The sequence below is a fragment of the Carassius gibelio genome, chromosome B16 (assembly GCF_023724105.1).
Source record: "Carassius gibelio isolate Cgi1373 ecotype wild population from Czech Republic chromosome B16, carGib1.2-hapl.c, whole genome shotgun sequence".
NCBI classification, from domain to species: domain Eukaryota; kingdom Metazoa; phylum Chordata; class Actinopteri; order Cypriniformes; family Cyprinidae; genus Carassius; species Carassius gibelio.
The window spans coordinates 10,368,819-10,392,730 of NC_068411.1; the positions used below are offsets into that span (position 1 = coordinate 10,368,819).

The 23,912-nt window shown below is 41.3% G+C and overlaps 1 protein-coding gene across 2 annotated transcripts in view; it reads right to left on the bottom strand.

Moving 5' to 3' along the window:
- Positions 1 to 23,912, bottom strand: part of cdkal1 (CDK5 regulatory subunit associated protein 1-like 1) — a 186,017-nt gene that overhangs the window by 132,736 nt on the left and 29,369 nt on the right. For both annotated transcript variants that reach the window (XM_052579496.1, XM_052579497.1), the window contains exon 5: positions 2,812 to 2,908. In XM_052579496.1, the coding sequence (XP_052435456.1) occupies positions 2,812 to 2,908 (97 nt within the window). The remainder of the gene's footprint in view (positions 1 to 2,811; positions 2,909 to 23,912) is intronic.

The following is a 23,912-nucleotide window of genomic DNA, read 5'->3' on the forward strand; positions in this document are numbered from 1 at the left end:
ACATCCACACACACGTCACCACTGCTTCCAGTCTAACCCACGGCGGAGAGAGAAAGAGTGCACTCAGGAGGAACGGCACATGGAGTGAGAATAAAGAGCCTGTACTGCTCAGAGTCGGCTGGAGGCAGCAATCTTTCCTCCGCTGAGATCGTTTCTGCATGGAGCACTGAGATTGCAGGAGCAGATCTACAGTATTAAAGGGTCCATTGTGAAGCACACCCCGCGGTTAAATGGTCGACCCGAGGCTACCGGGGCCATTAATTCAGCTGTACTGTGGACCGAGAGACGGAGCGCAAAACACACTGGAACAGAAATCAATTCTGCCCTAATGGGAGCCCAATCTCAGCCCAGATCCACAGCGGGCCGGCTCTCAGCGCAGCTCTCCAGAAGCACGTCAAAGAGCCAGAAGAAAGGTAATTTTATTGAGTGGACTCTTTCATGTGCTAGCAGAGATGTTTGGGAGCAGCAGGAGGGCGGTGTGTTTAGCATTACAGGCGTGTTCCTCCCTCCGCTGCAGTTTTGTGCTTTTAATCCAGCCCTGGACAGAAGAACTTCAAAATCCGATGTGATTCCCCACAGCTATCGTTTTTAAAGCAAACTACTTGAAAGCAACGAGGGACGAGCCGCATTCACAAGGAAGTCTGTTGTCTAGACGAAACAAAGAAGTGCTGAGGCAACTCCATCAAACGCTGAGACCTCTGACCTCCGGACCGATCCGGACCGATCTTGTGTTTGTCTGGGTGTCTGTGGAGACTGCTGCACCGTATCATCTGCATGCCTCATGTGCCCTGTCCTGAGCCCTGACAGAAGACCGTGTGTGGATCTGGACCACTGGTGACCGCTGTGCTGAGAGATGGACGGGCTCCTTCACAAAGCCTCAGTCTGGATCTGAACACAGCAGGAGGAGCATCACTGGAGCTGATGGATTCTGTCTGGAACCGTGACACCATTACTAACATTACTAACCAGCACCATTTAGAGCACGGGTCTCAAACTCAGTTCCTGGAGGACCACAGCTCTACACAGTTCAGCTCCAGCCCTAATCAAACACTGATCCAGATGATCAAGCTCTTCAGGATCACCAGAAGCTTCAGAGCAGGTGTAACAGACTCACCGTAGGAAGATAAAAACTTACATGTTTATTCTTGGCTACACCTTCAGTCAGAACTCAACACACACTGAAGGACTCGAGCCGCTGGATCAGGTCACCACTGCTCTGAAGATAAGACTTACTAACATTAATGAATGAGCATCTTAATTCAATATTATTGTGAGGTCATGATCCGATATATGCCATGACCTCACATTATTCACACCGGTGCGTCTCCTCATTCAGGCCGGTTCTGGTGTCACAAAAGAAGGATATGTGCAGTGTAATAGAGTCATCAGAAATATGATCAGGCGTGACCTACAAATGTCAATAAAAAAAAATGTCATAAAAATATAATGCACTGTTGCTGATTTGCCTAATTTGATATCTAGCCTCTGCTTCAGGATATTCTCACACACCATCAGAACCAGGGTGTTGTTGGTGTGACTACAGATCTCCATCTGTATACTGTAGTATGACTGTATTGCTCCAAACACACTTCACATTCACTGTAATCTCTTTCAGACTGCACACAAACATTAAACACTCATTCACATCATCAACACTCATGCATCTGTTTTCTCCTGCGCTGCTGCTCCAACATTGCTTTATTAATGAACTGTTAGAAAAGTGGGAACTGATATGAATCAAAAGAATAGAATTATGATTCATATCTGAGCTCTATGAATAAGGTATCAAACTGATGGTTTAAAGCACTAATAATGTAGGTCAATGACTGTTTACATGGACCCTCTTAATGAGATTATGAGATTTTGGAAATATTGTGTTTAAACTTTACTGCAATCTCAATAATACGATTAAACTCATAATCACATTACCATAGGTGGTGTTAGCCGATTTTACCAGAATAATACAGGCATGTGAACACCTTAAAGGTCCACTGAAGCACTGTTCTGTGTTGACATTTCACCTGAAACAGGAAGTCAGAGAAGCCCCGCCCCCTTTTAAAATAGCCAATAGCATTTAGTTTATATCACAGTTACAGGTTGATAATTCAGAATTCAAACGTGTTCATTAAGTTTAATCTGCACCGACTCGAGCATATGATGTGGAGTCTCTGGACCGGAGCAGACGGGGTGTGTGTGTGTGTGTGTGTGTGTGTGTGCACAGTAATATCATCCCTCCTGAACACTCCCTCTCAACAGTGGATCAGCAGTACATCTCTCCTCATCTCTCCAGACACAGCTCAAATTCAGTCCAAGCGCTTCTCGACTCTCTTTAAATCAGAACCAATCCAGGTCCGTTTGTTTGCACAGCCATGTTTTATTAAAGCAGGCCCGGTTAGACTCAGTGCATTCATTACTGAATCATCTCATTCATAATCATGAATGTGATGGGGATTGCACACACACTGTCGGACAGCAGACCATAAATACTGTAATTAAATAAAAGCACAGCTGCTGAATTACTAGAACACAGATCTGATCAGTTCTCCACACACACACACACACATCCTCAGAGACTCAACGGCTCAGTATGCAAAACACCGGCTCATTTGCATAAGCTGATTTTTCCAACGGTAAGACCAAACAATCATCGCCCACACGTGTGACTCTGACTCGGTGCCGGATTCCAGCGTTAACTAATGCAAATATGAGCTGAAAACAGCTCCTTCCCTAAAACACACAACACAGACCATCATCAGCTCCAGTGTGTGACTGTGTGTGTGTGTGTGTGTGTGTGTATGTGTGTACGCTCACCCCGATGATGCTCAGCTCTTTCAGGTAGTCAGACCTGGGCTGAGCCTGTGGCACACATCCAGCCAGAACCACCTTCTTATTCTGCTCCTGCGCTTTCCTGAAACACACACACACACACACGGTCAGCATCAGTCCAGCGGTCCACCCATACCTGTAGCACTCCACACTAACAGAGCTTTTATCATTTTTAATAAAATATTAAATAAATAAATTCATTTATTAATGCTGTCAATAGTTAGTAAATACCACATTAAAGACATTAACATATAGCCTTCAAACATTCCTTCATTTAGTAAACACTGCATAAAAAATGAAAAGATGAAGCTGAAAGTCAGACAGCAAACGAGGAGCAGAGTAAAGCACAGATCTACTCTGGATCACCCAGCACTCATCACTCCTGATCCTGGTGCTTTCACTAGTGTCTATGATGACGATCAACCTCCAGACAGATCAATCTGAATCTGATGGGGCTGGCTGTTCATTAGCACCAGTTCTGACATGCTCCGAGTGAAAGTAATCAATCGCGTCTCATACGCTGAAGGATCTCTTCTCTTCACTAAAGTTAAGATGTTCTCCTCAATCGAGGAGCATCACTGCTGCTCTTCCTCTGATCTGCTGGAGTGCACACAAACTACAGTTGAACCACATCCTCATCACACGTGCAGAAGTGGCTCAAAAACACCCCAAATAAACCCAAACACTTCCTGACCAGAGCACACGGCACGAGAGTGAAGCGTACAGTGAGCTACAGATCTGTCACGCTGATGAGAGGAAGACTGATGGGAAGTGTGTGTGTGTGTGTGTGTGTGTGTGTGTGTGTGTGTGTGTGTGTGTGTGTGTGCGTGTGCGTGAGTGCGTGTCTGTGAGTGTGTGAGTGTGTGTGTCTGTGAGTGCGAGTCTGTGAGTGTGAGTCTGTGAGTGTGCGTGTGAGTGTGTGTGTGTGTCAGTGTGTGTGTGTGAGTGCGTGTGTGTGTGTGTGTGTGTGTGTGTGTGTGCGTGTCTGTGAGTGTGAGTGTGTGTGTGCGTGTAAGTGTGTCTGTGAGTGTCTGTGTGTGTGTGTGTGTGTGAGTGTCAGTGTGTGTGCACGTGTGTGTGTGTGTGTGTGCGTGTGTGTGCACGTGTGTGTGTGTGCGTGAGTGTCAGTGTGTGCGTGTGTGCGTGAGTGTCAGTGTGTGTGTGTGTGTGAGTGCGTGTGTGTGAGTGTCAGTGTGTGTGTGTGTGTGTGTGTGAGTGCGTGTGTGTGAGTGTCAGTGTGTGTGTGTGTGTGTGAGTGTGTGTGTGCGTGTGTGAGTGTGCTCTCTGAATAGAGACTGTTCCTCAGATGACAGCAGGTTCATGAACTGTACCAGGTCTGTACGGTTAATTAATTATGCAGGACTATCAGGGGCTCAAAAACAGTTCTTTTAAATATGTCTCTGATAAAACACAAGCGGTTACATGAGATATTCAGGTGACACAACAGTCCTCAAGTAAAGTGTCGAACGTGTTCAGTTTCTCCTAGAAGAGTAAGGTTTGTTCGGTGCAGGACAGGCATCTTCACACATTCAGATCAAGCTGTAACTAGCGCTGGATAGATATACTGAATGTCAGTGAACGACGGCTCAGATAACTGTATGGTTTCATCTTCCAAAATCACTTTAAATAAACTACAAGAGTCAACAGGCTTTTCAACATCCTAAATATTGCTAAACAAGCACTTCTGAATTTTGTTTCTAACCTAAATCTTCTGACAAGTCTCGTCCGTCTCGCTCACTCTTCTGGTCATTCGGCTGGACTTGTTCCTCACTTGATAAATAATCTGCTGCAGTTGATCTGTGATGCGACTGTCGTTCGGTGCACTGCATTTAGCAGCCGCGTTCAGTTATTAATTGAAGTGTCTGTCCTCGAACCAAAATAAATTTCTACAAAAAATGTTCAGTGGAGTTGGGGGACAGTGCCGTGGTGGGCAGAAGATATAACCGGTGTTGCAGCTTTATCAGTGAAAACACTGTGCATCGCAGCAAGCCTAAGATCTACAGACGGAGGGCCTACAGGTTAACAAAGGTGGTCAGAGAAGTAGAGGAATGTAAATGCTGCTGAACAGGTACAGTTAACAGACCTTGACAGAAATGGATTTCTACTGAAGAGCTGGTCTTACTCATAACTCATCCAACTGCAAAGGAGCTGCACGCATTCAGATGGCCACCGAAGCTCATAGAAGTAAATACACTGGCCATTGATCCTGACATGATCCTGCACTTTCCCATCAGCCCACACAATTTAGATTCACAAACATAAAAGATTTAGATTTCCTATAAAGAATAAATCCACCATCTGGAAACAATGTCTTCTGGGCGTCCCTGGCCTTGAGTGAAGTTCCTGCGATAGATGCAGCAGGATCCCAGAGGAGCCGATAATCCAGAGGACAGTCAGAAATCCAGGTCCTCTCACGAACAACAGCTTTAACGCTGATGTAAGGAAAGCCTGAGCGCTGGGCAGCCTTGTTAAACATCCAGCGAGGCACAGCTGCTCAGGAGCATGACAGATCTCAGGCTTTGAGCTTCATGGCTGCAAGGACACAATAAGTGGAGATTAGACGAAAGTGCAGACACCATCTTTATCTCCACGTCTGAAGACTTGTGTGGGAGAGATGACAGGAGCTTCAGGAGCAAACCTGCACACATCTCAAAGGATCATCTCTCTGACCAGATCAGAAAGGGGAAGGAAACTATTGAAAAGGAGAAAAGTTTGTACTTTTTCCTGGCAGATTGCTTCTCTGTGCGGGGATCAGATTATTTTTACACCGGTGTTTGAGGAGAGGTGATTCCCTCATGTACTAATGGTTTCTGACAGAGGACACTGCTCATCGTCCTGTCAACACACAGAGACTCGACGGCAGAAACCAAACCTCTGCTGCTGTCCTCCATCACTGAGTTAATTAATAATGAAACTGTTCAAGCAAATTAAAGAAACAACTACATTTAAAAGAAATAAAGAATGTCTGAACCCCCAGAGTTAGACCACTGATGGTACAGTCCATTATCCTCCGGTTAGGGAACTGAAGCCCCGCCCCTCCCTTTGATCGTGACCAGAGACTCCAGGACTCAGGAGAAGTACAAACGAAGAAACAATTATTTATTTATTTATTTTTAATGAATAAGGAGATTTAAAAATAACAAATGGCGAATTCAAACATTAACCAATAAAAAAATAAAGTAAATAAGAAAAATAACCAAATAAACCCGTAATAGCGTCTTGGCTACGCACCCGTCACTTTAAGCTCTTCTATATGACTTGCTGTCCGCAGCATATCCAAAAAGTCATAGTTAGTACATCAAAAAAATGTACTAACACCGAGCATCCTTAACCCATTTTCTGAGCCATTGAAATGCAAGTAAAAGATTTGAAAAGAAGTTCAAAGAAATGACCTTGTTATTGGGCAAAGCTGTTACAAATGTAGTTCACACAAAAGAGCTAACAGGCTCTTCAAGGAACAACATTTGGTGGAGGTTAACACTGACACAGGTATAATAAAAGCTTGTCATATAAACTTTATCACCTCAACTGCACAGTAGTCACACATGAATGCATTAATTCCCCTACAAAATCTACAAGAGCCTTAATCCTTATAAAAGCAAATGTCATCCGCTAACATCCGCCAATGTCACAGAAAATCACATCTCCATATTCATATTCACAGCAACTTGTGTACAAACAGAGGCTCATGGGAAGAAAATATTAAGATTTAAATAGCACCGTTGGCACACTGCATTTGCTTAGTTTGATGGTGAACTTCAGCAGAATGACTGTCTACGGTTTTAAAGCATTCAATCTAGTTCTCCTTTTATCAGGTTTACTCTATTTGTTATCTATCACTAATCAAGTGCTGCACACACGGTCATATGATGATCCAGTACAGTTATTCTCAAACACACGGATGGCACGCATTAACTGTATCAGAGTTTCTGCTCGTTTTCCAGACATCAGAATAGCATTAGTTTGACATTACAGTCAATTCTTGAGTCGATATTTGTGGCTTATTGATTTTTATGTTTTGTACAAGGTTCATACCTCTCTGTTCACACAATACAATCATTCACACATTCATATCCATGCACTTCTGATATTTGATAAGACTCTTAATTTGATAAGCACTTATTAAACATTAGCCCTCATGTATTATTATACAGTAGAACTGTGCAGTGTTTCACCAGCTCTTGATTTTATAACATTTTAATTGTAATTTGATTCAATAATTGATCATTTGGGTTTACACTAGATCAGGGTTCCTCAAGTAGTTTTCACAGAGGGACAAATTCTGCCAACAATACCAAGCCAACGGCCACTGACCTATATATATATCTTGATAGCAAAGATATTTAATGCTAAAGTATGAGGCATAGGCCTACGCTGAGTTTCATTACGATGAGATGTGCTCTAGGTCACAGTGCAGTGCAAGCAGCGCGCTGGTGCTTTCATGTCACGGTTATCATTGTCTGCTTTACTTGCTTTTTATTTATTAAAATACATGCAATTGGTTGATGAAACATTTATTAAAATTAAGATAAAATTTGTACAAAACGAAATTCGTTTTTAAGAAAGGTTTTCTACAAAGCAAAATTTTATGAAGTGGTAAATATCATGTCTGATGATTTACAAAACTTTATTAAGTGGTAAAAACCATGTCTCCCGATATATTGCGCATCTTATGATCCTATCTAAAAAAATGAAAATAATTTTTGATAAAAAAATGTTTGTAAAAAATATTTTAATGACACGGTTTTGGCGGTTATAGAGTTCTAATGACGGCGTTCAACTATAACGGCCGGTCTCACGGTTATATACTAACCGTCACACCCCTAGACAGTGGTACGCCCAGGTGATGATTATGTGCTTTATTCAATGTTAATGGTGTCTAGAGTTTAATTATTATTTTATGTGATCTTTATAGCCATAGAGAAAGCAAACAATAGATATTTGACCTCAGATCTTGAAGATAAATTAGGCTAAAGCATCCATGACAAAGATGGTATCACTCTCTCAGATCTGTTCAGTCCTCTATTCTCAGTGTCCACTCTTCTTTACTTCACACTTGTCATGTTGTTTCTGTCACACCGTATCTCTACACCGGACGTGACAAGACATTGCAAATCAATTGAAGGTTGTGTCAGCACGTCATAAATGGAGTGATTCAGCAGTTCTCTGTCGGGGTAATGTCACGCCGCGCTGCATCCAGTGTACACACTGATTACAGTAAGTTCTGATGTATTTTGTTGAGTCACGCCGAACCGCTCGCGTCCGCTGTAGACACAATTTAAGCATCAGTTTCTGATGCGTTTGGATTTTCAAGACACATTGTTTGAAAGTAGTGCACGCCAAACATTTTTCTCTCACGGGCCGGCTACAGAGGAACTGCAATATATGGACAAAAGTACTGAAACACCTGAACTTTAATGACATCACATTCTAAATACATAGACACTACTTTAATTTGGAGACGGTTCCCCTTTACAGCTATAACAGCTTTCACTCTTCTGGCAATGCTTGATCTCACTGAGCTCTTCAGAACGGCCCATGTTTCACAGATTTTATACACCTGTGGCAATGGGACTGAAACACTTAAATTCATTAAGAGGTGTCCCCCAATACTTCGGTCCATATAGTGAATATCAGGTTCAGCATGTTTCAATGTTTTCTTGATGGAAACAGTTTCTTAACTAATGCTGTAAACTTCACAGGGAACCCTGTCAGTTGCTACATCTTATTAATATAAAGATAAAACAAGGGGAAAGAACAAAGGAACACTCCACTGAGTTAAACAGTTCAGTTTCACCATTTTCAAATCCATTCAGCTGAACTCTGGGTCTGGCGCTAGCACTTTTAGCTTAGCTTAGCATAGATCCCTGAATCGGATTAGACCATTAGCATCTAGCTCCAAAAAGTCTCTATATCTTTCCCATTTAAAACTTGACTCTTCTGTAGTTACATCGTGTACTAACTCTGACGGAAAATGAAAAGTTGAGATTTCCCAGGCTGATACGGCAAGGAACTATACTCTCGTTCTGGCGTAATAATCGAGATACTGTACTGTTGTACCGTGAGTGATGTTACACAGAGCCTGAACACAGTCCCAGCTAACACACACTCTGTGTTCAGACTGATCTGATGATCGATGATGACTGATGATCGTACAGGAGAAGAGCCGGCAGACATTACAGACACTGATCTACAAACCAGACATGTTCAGAAGGATCTAGTACCATCTCAGAGCCTGGAGCTCATCTGGATGAGGGATCAGACCTCTTTACAGCTTCTGTGCAGAATCAGCACTGGAGGAAACAAACCTACACACACACACACACACACACACATCTCAAACAGAGCCTGCCATCTTCTGGCTTCAGTTCCTGGCAGAAATAAAGGAGTCTTGACTGAAAAACATCAGTGTTGTGTGGGTCAAAGGCAAAACCAGGCTTGTTTGCAGGATCTCGTGCCTCAAACGGAGGAAAACAAAAGTGAAGGAGATAAGGCAGAAAAGGTTTTATGGCAAATAAAAGAATGGGGCCGAGAGCAGCGGGGACACACGGGCCCCGCAGAGAGAAACTACAGACTCATTAAGGGCAAAAATAAGAGCCATTTCCCAACTTAATTTCCCCGGCTGCTATTTCAGCATAATGTTGCGTGGCTTATCGTTGCAAGCTCCTGTACTGATGCACTATAAAAGCCTCTCATTCTGAGCATCATTATTTATTCTAAACAGCATTCTTCTAGAAAACACGCTGGAAAGGCCACACAAAGCCGGCTGCCTAATTAAATTGCTATTCAGTCGCTCCCTGAAATTAATTCATGAAATGGAAAACTGCATTTTTCTCTGCAAATGTGGGGAGAGGCAATTAAAAAGACAGTTCAAGGCAAGGTTCATTACATTAAAAAAGGAGAAAGAGAAGAGGCGAGAGGGAGAGCGAGGAACAACGAGATGATTTAATAAAGACAGACTGGAGAAGCCACTCTTGTTAGGAGCAACACTTATTTTTCTGCAGGATAAAACTCCCTGCGCTTCTGATTTGCAGCTCATCTCTGCTTTCACACGTCCGTCTCTGATGATTCCTTCCAGTAAATATTCAAGTGCTGCTGACTGAAACCTGACTATCACCAGACACCGACTCTACAGCAGTTATTCCATGAGCATCCCAGCTGGAGTCACGTCCGTCCTCTCCAATACAGCACAAGACACTGCCGAGTCATTTAACCTGGGAAACTCAGAATCAATGTGTTAATACCATATCTGTAGTAGGGTTATGTTGAAGAGAGATCGTCTGCACACAGCACAGCTCTCCACGGGACGGAGGCAACACTGAGAATTACTACAGGAACAGATGGAGGTCAGAGGTCAGCCAAACTCAATTCTGCTCTCTGGCACGAGTCAGAGCACATATTACCCCCATAATTCAACAGCACCTTCTCCAGCAGCAGACGTCATGAAGCAGGGGCTGATGGGACAAGACTCCTGCAGTCACACGCTGTGAAGAGAGAGCTCCAAACAGAGATAGCTGATGTTTAGCTGTGTTTCAGTGTCAGAGAGATCAAATACAGAGGATAGTATTACATGTGTACGCTGTGAATACTGTAATTAAACGACAATGTCCAGGAGAGGCGAAGGATCCTGAGAGCAGCTGACACTCATCGCACATCCATGTATTTAATGAAGAAGAAAGAGCACAGAGTGACGAAGGAAATCTGATTAATACGGCTGAAACCTGATTCTGACGGGCCAGTCATGGTCTGGTGTTTGTGGGTAATGATGCTAATTTCATTGGTAAATGTCTGAATTTGTAATTTTAGAAACTGTGAATATTGAGGACAACAACTCCCCTCAAATGGATATTTAATGTTCATGAATGTAATGATTTGGGAAGAAGCCATGTAATCCGCAAATGTTTGACCAAATTCATATATTTTTGAAGAACTGTAAACCTACTGAAAGCACAGCGCGGCATGGACAGACTTGTGTCTGAGGCAGAAGAGTGGGGGTGTGGGGTGGTGTTTCCTGGTGTGGGGGTGTGGGGTGGTGTTTCCTGGTGTGGGGTGTGGGGGTGTCTGGGTGTCGCCCCCTGCAGGCAGCGGTGGAACACAAGCGGATGGGAATGAGACGATCCAGAGGAGATGCTTTCATTAGCTGAAGAACATTTCTGATTCGGTCTGCACGGGCAGCATCTCTCCCTCAACGCTTCAAGCTACTTCTCATTAAGGCCTCGTTTGGATTCGATGAAATATCCCCTCATCACCTTTATTCATTTTTAATTGAGTCAGGGAGGAGGTTTTTCCCACCCACTGCTTCTCTGTGCAAAAACACTCCTGTTTTATTTTTTAAGACTGCATTAACCTGACCTTGTAAAGGCCTCTGAACACCCGCTGAGGAACAAATGAGATTCAGATGCAGGCCACCTGAGCCTCTTTACACACATCCTTCTCTAAGCATCCGGAGGCTGATCCTGAACGAGCGCTCGAGAGCGTCAGACTCATAACGAGTCCCTGCGCATGGCTCCAGCTGTGAGAAACACCCGTCTGAACAACAGAAACACCAATACAACCATTAACAATTCATGAAGAAGCTGGGGACGGTCACCTCAAAGCAGAAGATGGAGCTAAAGAGAGACTACAGAACGACGATCGTCCAGATGAAGTGAACTGAAGATCCACAGAAGCCAGCAGGACGAGATCAGAAACCAACAGGACCCTAAAGAGTATAACAGAAACAAAACATGCATTCTCTGTTTCTACAACACTGCAGCATTCAAGCATGTCCTTCACAGGTGACTGCATGTGTGACCTGTGCTCGGATCGGTCAGCACAGTGGTGATCTAACACCAGCGGTCACTGCACAACACCAGAGACCAACCACGAGATCTACTGTGAAGGATGACGACAGTGAACTAGTGATCCACCGAATCACCTCATTAAGGTCATTTAAGGTCCTGGACATCTGTTGACTCCCTCAAGCTGGACATTTCCAAGCATGCAAACACAGCTCTTGTCTACATGAGGAGAAAAGACCAAAACTGTGTCATCATAAAGTTTCTATAATACATGAAATAAAACACAGAGAACAACAGGATCATACACCGTTAATAAAGCACTCGAAACAAGCTCAGGATGCTCCACCTGACACACATGCACATATCCTGCAGTGACTGTCTGATCTGCTGGAGTTACTGAAGAGGGATTTAGGGTGCACTGGAAGTTTAGTCTGAGAATGTGTTCCTCAGCTCAAACATGTGAACCAGTGGAGGACAGACCATGCGTGTGTGTAAACGTTTCACTGCAGTCATAAAGCATCATAAAGAGAGAAAATCAATCCCTGTAGTCCTTCACAGATACGGCTGCAGATCTCTGCCTCTAATGGCTCCACTCTGAATGAATGAATGTGGACCAGAGGAGACCAAGCTGCCTTCTATGAAACTCATTTACACGTCATTAGAGCGGACGCTAACTCACGCGGGTCTGCGATCAACCGAGGGGGACACGCTTTAATTGCCAGTCCAATTAGGAGGTTTTTATCATGGCTTTCAGAGCATGTTTCACACAGCAGGACCACTGCGTGTAATTAAAGACATTCACAGGGCCTTAAACGAACTGTAGTCAAATACAGAAGGACTGTCATTTAATAACTGATAAAAATCATTTTAGTCTGTTAGTGGAAAGCTTTCAGAGATCCCACCCTGAGTAAACGCATTCAAGATTACTCCCACCGGAGCTAAACCGCATCGTGACGGGCTGCTAGGAGATCAGAAGAGCAGCACAAAGAGAAGAAAAGTGAAGAAGAAGAAAAGAGACGCAGCTGGGTTAGGGCTCACTCCCTATGATGCTCCTATGCCTCCCAAACGAGTCCAAACACAATCACAGCAGATTCTCCTCGCTCTCACAGTCCTGTACTGAGACTCTTTCTGTCTCCTTGTTGAAACACAACTGACGGCTCCTGGATGAAAGAAGCGAGAGCGAGAGCTGGACGATGGAGATGATGTCTCTGAATCACAACAGATGTACACCAGACACTGATCACCGAGTAACTTCACCTTGTAGAGAACTACTGTGAGTACTCAGACTCATTCTCCTTCCTCTAAAGGGAAAACCTCAAACAAAAATCTAATCCAGGATTGTCTAGTTTAAATAGGACCGTTCCCCAACAGCGGACTGCTCTGATATCCATTAGTAAATGGAAAAGCAGGGCTTTCACTGACACGGGGTCCTTGTATAACCTTGTTAAATGATCATCTGTGGAGAAAACTAAAAGCAGTTACAGATAAACTGAACCACTGGACTGAAGGACCTTTACATGGTGGTGCCAGACCAGCTTTAGGATGGACGGGGTAGACGTTATACTTCACATCACACCTTGTACTTTACCTGCTGGTGTTTTATCTGTCTTCGTCTGCTGTTATTGGACTTGATTTCCTATTTTTCAGTGGAATGAAGCTGAATGTTATGAATCATATGTTATGAATGTATTGGTTTCAGGATGAGAAGGCTGCCTATATTCAGCTATAGCTCCTTGTCCAATAGATTCTTTGGATTTAGAGGAATCGGTGAAGTGTCTTGACCCCATCATCCATGATGTTAATTCAACAGAGTATGAAAAACAGCATATTCTTGCACAAATAGATGCAAATGCTGATGTTTCACTACAAAATTGGGATGCACTGATGTGCTTCTGCTTAAGATTTTTCTGACACAAGAAATGCAGTTAACACCTTCTATGAAGCCCGTATTTATAATAGATTATAAGGGGATTCTTAAGACATTATAATGAATGCATAATGAATTATAGTTTTTTTAAGTATATGTTGTATCATCTCATTTATATTCATAACTGTTTTAATATAATATTTTCTTATTTGTGGTTATAGCTTTTAAGAGTATGATGATTTATAACACAATGAACACATTGCATCAACTTTTACAATGAATTATATTTCTCATAGTTATAATGTATTATACGTCTCATATTTCCATTGTTCTGAAGCTATTTAAAGCAGTCAAAGACCACTTATAAATAATAGTAATAGTAATAGTAATAATAACAAGTTTTCTCTCAAACAGCCCTAAGATCAGATATCAGATCAGATGAATGTGGAATATGAAACATTTGCTTTGAACTATTTTTATTGTAATAGTTTGCTTATTTTGATGTGACGCTTTAGACAGCTCTTGATGATTAACTCTGCAACTATATCAACTAGCGGTCACTGGAGTATTAGCATGTCTGCTACTGTAAATATACGCTAACACTTTATTTTGATGATCAACCAACAGATAAACTGACTCTAAGTGTCTTTGGAAGTACATCGTATTCTACCAAACTAGATTCTACCATTCTTGAGTATATTAATACTGTATTAGGGCTGTCACTTTTTATTCGATATTTGAATATGAATTCAAACATGCCATGAAATATCCGTAATCGAATTATAAATAGAATATCCGGTTTTTAAACTGCCATGTGTAGCACATTTTTTACAGTCTATGATTAGACAGTTTGTTTTTTATTTTATTCTCTGCCATGTTTTATAATGCATTATGTATTCATTATAATGCCTTAATAATACCCTTATAATTTATTATGAATACAGGATTCATAGAAAGTGTCACCAAAGTGCTTATTAAGCAAAAGTCTTATGTTTTGTCTTCTAAACAGAGTTTCATGAAAGAACACATTAGTGAGATGTTGGAGAATAAAACCACTGAACCCTCATCTTCAGCCTGGGACGCTCCTGTGATTATGATACCTTAAAAACAGGAGGACTTAGATTGTGTGTTGATTATCAGAAATCAAACTCTGTTTCTAAATCAGATTCTTATCCATTACAGGTTATTAAAGAAATCCTGGAAACATTGTCTGGAGCAGCATCTAGCTACAGAGACTGATCAGCCAGATCTGATCCCTGGACCTTACACACAAGTCACATTCAACAAGAAAAGGATGTGTGTGTATGAAGATGAAGATTTTCTTGCAGATTTGATTTGATTCACCATTACTTGTTTTGGACGTCTTTGCATCTTGTGCAAATCCGTTTCTCAAGTTAATCTGAACAGCGAGAGAAGAGAACCAGCCACATTTAATGACAAATCCAGATCATTCCAACTCCAGGCCAGGGATTCAGCCACATTCAGTCTGAAGGCTGGAAATAAATACACTGCTGACACACTGTCAGGCCAAGCAAGCCAAAGAAAGATTACAGATGATTACATTTTGGCACAAATGTCCTAACCAATAACCTGGGCAGAGAACAAGAGGTGTAAGAGAATAAAACTGGCATGTGGCCTCTGATGTGTGTTTGGAGATGAAGAATGACTTCACAAGCCAACACTGGGAAGAAGAACAGAGCACACAGACTCATGGCTCAGCACCAATCTGCAAAACATGCCTGAAAGTCAGCTCTTAATGGAAAAACAACAGTTGAATAAAACGTAAGGTTTGAACTGTGCGAAATGAACCAAAATGGCTGCTGTGGTGCTCAATGAGATTTGATCATGTGAGTGAACAAGGAAGACTGGGAAAACGGTCTCCAGGTTGAACGATGTCAGTGTAATGCCATTCTCTTACAAACCCCAGAGACTGTACGTGTAGCTCTTTTCCATTAGTGCTCAGCGTTCACTAGAGATGTAAGATGCTCTTATGAAGTCCAATAACCTTGCGGTTTTAAATTCTGTTCAAACTCGAGTCACATTTCTACAGACTTCAGACTCAGCAAATGCAAAGCATGCTATGACTGTGACAACTTTAACATTAGAAAGAATACTATGGCAAAGTTATTGCTTTCTTTATTCCAAATGATTTTCTTTTTCATGAATATATGATTGACCTGCAGAATAGAAGCTGTACCATACACTTAGAAAATGATGAGCTATATCCTCACTTCTCGACACTAGGGTAACAAGACACTTAGCTCATGAGATGAGACAAGTACAGGTACTTGATACATTAGAACGTGACTATTTTATTACTGTTTTAAGAAGTTTTCAATAAAATCTGTCTTTTTATTACAAAAAGTAAATCAATGCTGTTGTATTTACAAATATTTTAACTAATCTAGGGCTGTAACTAATGATTATTTTGGGAATCAATTAATCTACTGATAATTTTGACAACTGAGTAATCCTATCTTTTAATTTTATTTTATTTTTTTACTTTTTTGTAACAAACTGACCTAAGTGAAAACCAGGCTTTAGTATGACTATTTATATATAAACTAACAATGAGGCAATAATAATTGGCTCAAATAAAACATCAAAACCAAGAAATTACAAGATTGTTTTGAACACCACCGTTAAAAATAAAATACATACGGTTTACAAAGCTCTGCTGCTTTATAATGAGCTGTTCTGTGTAAATACACACTAGATGGGTATATCTGACCATTTCGGCTCACAGCTTTTTGTCGTGTTCCTCCATTCATCAGGGCTGAGACTCTGCAGTTGAATACTATTATGAGCGTCTTGTGTTTATAAAAGCAAAACATTCTGACTGATCACTAATGTTAGTTAATGTTATACCATTGGTAGGTGAACGCATGGACTCAAAAGTGATATCAACCGGAAATCTGGCATGGTGCCAGAGAAAGCCCTGCATTTCACAAGTCCACAACAAAAGACAAATTCGGAAATGGCTATTGTGTTTTATTTTTGTGCTTGATGAATCCTCAGTGAATCCTTCAGTGCTGAGACTCAGATGATGACTCATGCTCAATCACAATACACACCTGCACTGCACATCGTCTCAGACAGCACCTCACACCCAGGAACTACAGGGAAACACTCCTGAGAGCTAAACGAACCTGGAGACGGCCTGCAGCGAATGAGACCAGCAAAGCTGGAAGATCCAGTGGTTATGGTGGTGCTCTGCTGATTGACAGACAGTCAATCCGTGTCTGTTTCTGAGTACAGCCCCCAGCAGGTCTCCCCCAGGCCAAACCGGACCGTTTATACTGTGTGTCAGGCATCTCAGCACACACACACACGAGTCAAATCACTCCGCTTTGCTCAGCATGTCATTCACCGAGTGACTCCTGCCCATCTCTCCTGCACACACTTCTTCAGCATCGTGCACAACTGAGGATGAGCGCTTCACACGTGGCTTCATTAGACAACCTAATGCATCTATTAGTGTCCCTGAAATAGATGGTTATAACCCTAATGTTAAATCAATCACCACTAGTGCTCATAGTGAAGCGTGTGGTCCTCCAGACAGATGGGGTTCCTCAGCAGATGTGTGATGTTGGAGAGTGTGCTGCTTACAACGGCAGGATGCAATCTGGTCTTTTTGGCTGGTGGTTTATGTTTGCACTTTGACCCCAGAAGCGAAAATCAAAACAAAATACAGATAAAACCTGTTTTGAGCTATTTTTTGTCATCTGAATACTGGTTTTAAGTAGAGGGGAAAAACCTATTTAAATCGGAAGTCAATTTGTTTGTGGAAAAAATTTACTATTTTAGGCATATTGCCCAGCCTTACTTGACTGATTTATTAAAGTTGATAAGTAGTAATCATGTTTTTAAAAGGAGGATTTCTGTGCATGTTCTCAGAGAGAGAATATAACACAGATCAAGTCAAAGTCATCTTTAGCTCAAGGTGCACGATTAAACCGGCAAAAAGAGCGACATAGTGATTATTCATATAAACCTTTGTTTGTTAGATATTAATCGAACGTAACGAGTTGAGAATAAATATATATGCGTAACCGTAAACTGGGTCTGTGCGGCTCTTAAAGTGACAGCGGGATGCTCTGCTACATTACAGTGCTAAACAATCAAGTATTAAACTGCAGGTCAATCAAAACTCCCTAACGTTACCGAATGAAATGTTTATTGAAGAAGTGGCATACAGACCATGCAAGCTTTGGATGTGTTGATGTGATTGATCCATTCATCGGTGTTGATCTTTCTTTTTTTTTTTCTCAGCTTTTTCAAATGTTGCATTTTTCCTAAAACTGTCCCACACTACAGTGTTGATAAGAAAGATGCCAGGAAGCTATAATAAAACAGCTATAATGTTATTATTATTATACTTTGGATGGGTTAAATGCAGAGCATGAGTTCAGAGTATGGGTCATTATACAGCTACTGGGCTGTATGTCACTTTACTGTTCAGTTTCGGTAGATGCATCTGCTGTCTAAGAGCTGCCATTCTCCTAAAGTTAGAAACTCTTTTAGTTCTCCTTAAAATACAGGTAATAAACAGCATGTTACTGCTGTCTAGAAGAGCTAAACAAATCTCTCACTGACATTATTATTTCTCACTGTCACACAGGTAGAGCAGACAATACTGTATAATTTGCCCGTCGCAATAATCACTATCTCACATGATGTGTGTATATGACATCCATCATTTTTGGTGATGCAGTATATTGCCCATTATATTTACTTAAAAATTAGTGTCACCATTATGTTTCGTACATTCCACTTGCGATCGTGTCTTTTGCGTCGTCTTATACATAACATGGTGTAGTCGTGAGGTGCTAGCTCACATGAAAAAGAGTTTCTACAAAAAAAAAAAAAAAAAAGGTTATTTTCTGCAGATTTGGTCTTGTTTAGGGACCTGTGCCTCTGTGCATACAGACATCTGAGCATTAATGTGCACGCTTTATTCACAGAGAAAAGAAGGTCTGTAGATGGAAAAGTCTCCATACAAGTTCTTTGTGGATTTTTTTTTTAAAGTTAGTTGTCAGATGGAAATGTGTAGGCCTTCTTGCATTATAATGCTGTTACATTGATTATATATTTAGTGGCATAAAATGGTCTTTAAAATCAATTTGAATCTTATCGATCCCTACTTTTGATTCCAATACGATAAAAAAATCCAATATAAAAAAACAAAATTAAGTCAAACATTTAGCTGTGAAACATGTATTCTGTGTTTTTCCAAAGCATTCTGTTGCAGCTGAATAACAGGAGCAAAACTCAGCAGCCTACAAAACACTGCAAGAGGTAATTTGCCTGTGATTAAAAAAAAAATACCATAGCAAAAACAATTCGTATTTTAAATATTAGTAATATAAATGTCAAATATTAAAGTGTTAAAGACAAGTAACCAATCAGTAATAAGATCGGAACAAACAAATCAATGAGCGATATCATAAATACAACTAAAAATTTCAGGTACAGAAACTCTAAAAGTTTAAAAACACTGCATAGTTTTCTTTTATAAATAAAATAAAGATTAATCAATTAAAGTTGATAAATATATTCAGTCGAATTCAATCGGTTTACATTCATGCAAGACAAGAACGGCTGTGTTTATAATGATATACTGATGGAGTTTCTGTGTATTGGTCGACAAATATAAAAAGAAGTCAGTTTCGACTCCGAACGACCTTTTCTCCAGTGGAAATACACGGAGTGATCCGGGAACTACTGATGGGAAGTTCGGATCATTTTACCGACTCGGACTTCTGAGTCACTCAGCAAAATTAATGAATCTTTTTGAGTCATTTCGTTCACTTTAGCAAAACGTAATTAAAATGTTACGTGTTACTTCCCCAACACATCTAGTACTTACGCAAACGTGGATCACACTACAAACAATACAAAACTAAAACGCTATAACAAACAGAAAATATTAATTCATTCTTTACCTGGGTCTTCAGTCTGTGATTAGCTCTCATCTTGTCTGACAAATCTTCAGGTTCAAGTCATTAATCACGTGACAGACCCATACGCTAAACCATGCCGTCTGAGCCGGAGTGGGTCACGTGATTAAGGAACGAGTCAAACTCGACCTGAACTATGAACTAATCAATTCTCTTTCTGGCTCAGACTGCTTTGACTGACACAGGTGAATTACTAGCGTAACAGAACCTGTAGAGACTGAACGAATCCCTCCCGGAGACGACTCGTTCTTCCCGAGTCACATTAATGATTCCTTCAAGAACGACACAGCTCTACCAGGATCCTCTCGGTGCACGCGCTTCAGCTTCATCTGCGCTGCACACAAACGGGGCTAAAATACTTTCAGTTCCTGCACTTAATAATTTTTAATCAAATTGAAAAGAGACTAATCGAGTTGGGCTGTACTCAGCATTGAATCCAAACACACAAGGGCATTAGATCTATGGAAATCACCTCATTCAGCTGTTATAGGCAGGACAACTTTAAAAAGCTGTTAAAATGACCTCAACACAATCTGTACTTTACATGTCTGTGTTTATATCTGGTTTAGGCAACTGAGAACCTTTGAATGAAACCAAAATTATGAGAAACAATGTTTAAAATATGACAGTGGTGTAAATGGTGTCAATCCTGCTGAATATGAATCAGTTTTGTTACGGTTTATGTTTCTGCCCCCTTCCTGCTACCCCATCAATATTTTTCGAGATCCGCCCGTTTAAGACCTACATGACTGTTTATTGGAGGATACTTGTAACACACGTGTTCTCTGCTCACAAGCTCTATTAGCAGCTGATGTGCGGCTTACACACTCCTCTCACACAGAAACAGAGACCACACACACACACACACATAGCTCTGCTGTCTGTTTCAACGGCCTATAATCAGTGGTGTTAAACTGTAAAAACCTATGTGATGTGAGCGTGTTTGCGGTTATTCACGTTTCTGACTGCATCACGGTGTAATGCACGACTGCCATCATTCAAACGATGAAACAGTATCGACGTAAACAATGTATTTTGCAGGCAACACAAAATAAATGATAGAGCAAAATATGAAGTGAAAGACTTTTCATTTTGTCCATCCGATATATATTGTCATATCGCCCAGCTTTTTTACTGAAATGTTAAAAAATAAAAAAGGTAAAAAAAATAATAATTAGATGGGTTTATTTTTAAGATTAGAGGATAGTATGAGCTCAGAATAAACACAGTTGCTCCAATAAACTTCCAGTTTGTGAGTGTCTTTCCCATAATGCCCTTGGTGAGCCAGTACTCAGAGTATCCACAAAGGAAGAATGCAGATGGAGTAAATGGAGTATAACAATGATTGAGCACTCTGCTCACACACACACACACACACACACACACACAGTCTGATCACGGTTGTATTTAGAGACTGAATCAGAAGCACTGATTCAAGACTCACTAAAGTTATCCAAATAATCCATTTGTAATGGGACTGATGGCTCAGTCGGACTGAAAAACCTTGAAGGGGTGGTTTATTCTTTTACTAATACGACGGAGAGTGCATGTAAAACCTCAATCAGATTGAAAATGAAAGGATTGCGAATGTGCAATGATGCAGAAATAGAGTAATGACGTATGATGCTCTGAACAAGATCTTCCTTTTTAACAGATTGTTGCATTGTACTGTGTGATAAATGAGCAGCATGGCACACAGGTTTATATGTATATTTATCAACAAACTGATACTTATTAATTCTGCTGTTTAAAACAAATACAGAAACTGTGTAGCAGAGTGGTTATGTGCAAACAGTAAGAGTCTCTATATTGGTGCAGTGTGCACCTGTCAAAAATAATATTCCAATTTGCAGCTTGTGACATAAACACGCACATCAGCCCGAACACTTTCTAGCGTTCATGTAAACACTACATTTAGATTCATCAGTCCGACTGAACCAAAAATGTGTTGTAATGAGTAATACTGCCAATAATGAGCATCACGGCAAACAGCACATACAAGAGAAGATTTACAAGCTCCCACCAAAGAGAAAGTCTTGTTTGTCTGCTTGACCGGCCGACATTACAGTGATGTGAGACTTTATTCTGACACCTACTGGCAAGGAAGCAGCATTGCATAAAGAATGTTTGGTTCCCATTGCCATCATTGACTGATGATTTACAGCTCTGAAACGGTCCAGTAATGGTCAGATGGTCATGTGATCTCAACATGGCAGTTGCATGAGAAGGGTTTTAATATACAGTAACTACTAAACTGAGACAGAGAGATCATCGGGCTCACATGTGTTTGCTGAAGGCTGATGAATCTAATGAGGCATTAAGCTGCTGTGAGGCTGAACAAACCATCCTTTGTGCCACACACACACTCTCACCTGGTCTCTAACTCTGTGTTTAGCGTGAGAGACTACAGTCACATGACACTGAACACGGAGCTGCTCTCACCTTTCATGATCAGCTTTCCTCAGCGCACAGCAACCTTTCAGAAATCTGATCCATTACCAATGTGTATGAAACATGTGGGCTGTTGCCTGGAGGTGATGTGGTTGCTAGGGTGTCCCGAGTGGGTTTGGTTTTCTGTATCATTAGCCTAAAAGTTTGTCCTGATAAAAGCCATCGTCTTTCGCAGACCAAACTCATGTCAGTGCTTCAGTGAATGTCCATGTGTAAGTCTAGTGTGGCTCATTCACACCTGCTATATACAGCTGAGCCGTGTCTTGATTCAAAGAGGTAGTTCTGTTCCCCACATAGGAACACATTTCAAATAGTTTGTGTCATTCTGAACAATCGGCTTGCCCTCTCTCTGACACGCATTGGTTGATCAAGGGTTTTGTGTCCATGGGTGGGATTTCCTAGAGACGACAGATACAGCTAGGGTTCATGACGACGAGGACCTCCATCAGTGTCCATGTGCCTGCTGTCTGCATCATGTCTGATCACATCTGATCGCTCGACTCAACACACACCAGAGGAGGAATCCTTCATGTCTGCAGCTGGACGCACACACAGATTCAACCGTGCTGGAGGTGTCCGAGAAGATAAAGCAGATGAGAGTTTGTTCAATGCAGTAACAGAGAGAAAGAGAGCAGTGTTGATATGCACACAGAAAACTCATCATCTGAGGCCGTTTCAATGCGGTGTGTGTTCTTCTGTGTGTGATGATTGGCAGGGCTTCTCCTTTCTCAGCACTAGCTGCCGTTTTTATTCAGCTCTTGTAAATGAATTGTGTTTACTCAGCGGTAACGCTTGTGTTCCTCTGAGCCCACAGACGCTGATATAAACTGTGTGTGTGTGTGTGTGTGTGTGTGTGGTGTACTGGCAAGGCGTTGCACTAATTCAATATGTAAATGACACGTAGGAACCCGGCGAGCAGCTCAATGCAGCAGTAATTGCATTTGCATCGCAGCAATGGCTCTCAAATCTCCCTCTTCTGGAAATCCTCTCCACTTCATTCTGTGTGGTTTTGAAAAGGCCTCATTCTTCAATGACTAATCTTAATAACATTTGCATGTTCATTACAATTAAGGCGACTTTGAGCTTTTGGTTTTTAAGTTAATTTGTATTTCTCAATCGTCGACAAAGACATCATCAGAAATTACGTGGAATTAACGATTGCTGAGCATTCCTCAAAAACAAACCTTGCAAACGAGAAAATGTTCCATTGTGAGGGTTTGATAGCCAGTTCCTGATGATGTATTTGTTGATCTGAAGGGTTTTCAGCTGCATCTCATTTGGACACCGACATTACAGAGGTATTGAACATAAGACACACACATATCTGTCTCATCACTGGCTCAGTCTCGTGTCAGCTGTGACAAACATCAGCAGCTGTAATGACATCCGTGTAGAGCACATCTGTTAGCCATGGAGTGAACAATGTGTTGTGACGGACTCAAACCTGAGCAATGAGTGTGAATTAGTGCTGTCAAAACTGCTCAAAAATGACGTTGGAATATTCCCTCTAAAAAGTACACGAATATCCAAACTATTTGAACATCTGGCTGCGCATGTTGTGAATGACGCGCATTGTCAATAACAGGCCAAAATAATACAGAGACATAACTACTTGTATAGAGAGTCTATTTAGGTTTAAACATATATGACAACGTATTACCTACACAAAAACAAGGAAATCAACTAATGTCCAAGACTGCAGACCTCACGTTCTCTGCGCATAACGGTTTAAATGAACAAACACATTTCTGTGCAAGCAATTTAAGGTCCCGACTGTTGTCCCAAATATAGCAGGCTTCATTCAGTGATTGAAACAAATATTATTAATATTAATTGAAGTTTTACAGCATATAAAACTGACATTGAATGCTCCGAGCGAGCTGTGCTGTGGTAAACGTGGAACTTTTCTTTGACATGAAACGATAAATAATCAAACCTCGGATCCATTGCTTGACAGAACTCGATGCAGTGTAATGTTAAGTGTCAAGACGTGACCGTTTAGCTGGAGCTCCACACATTATGCCATGC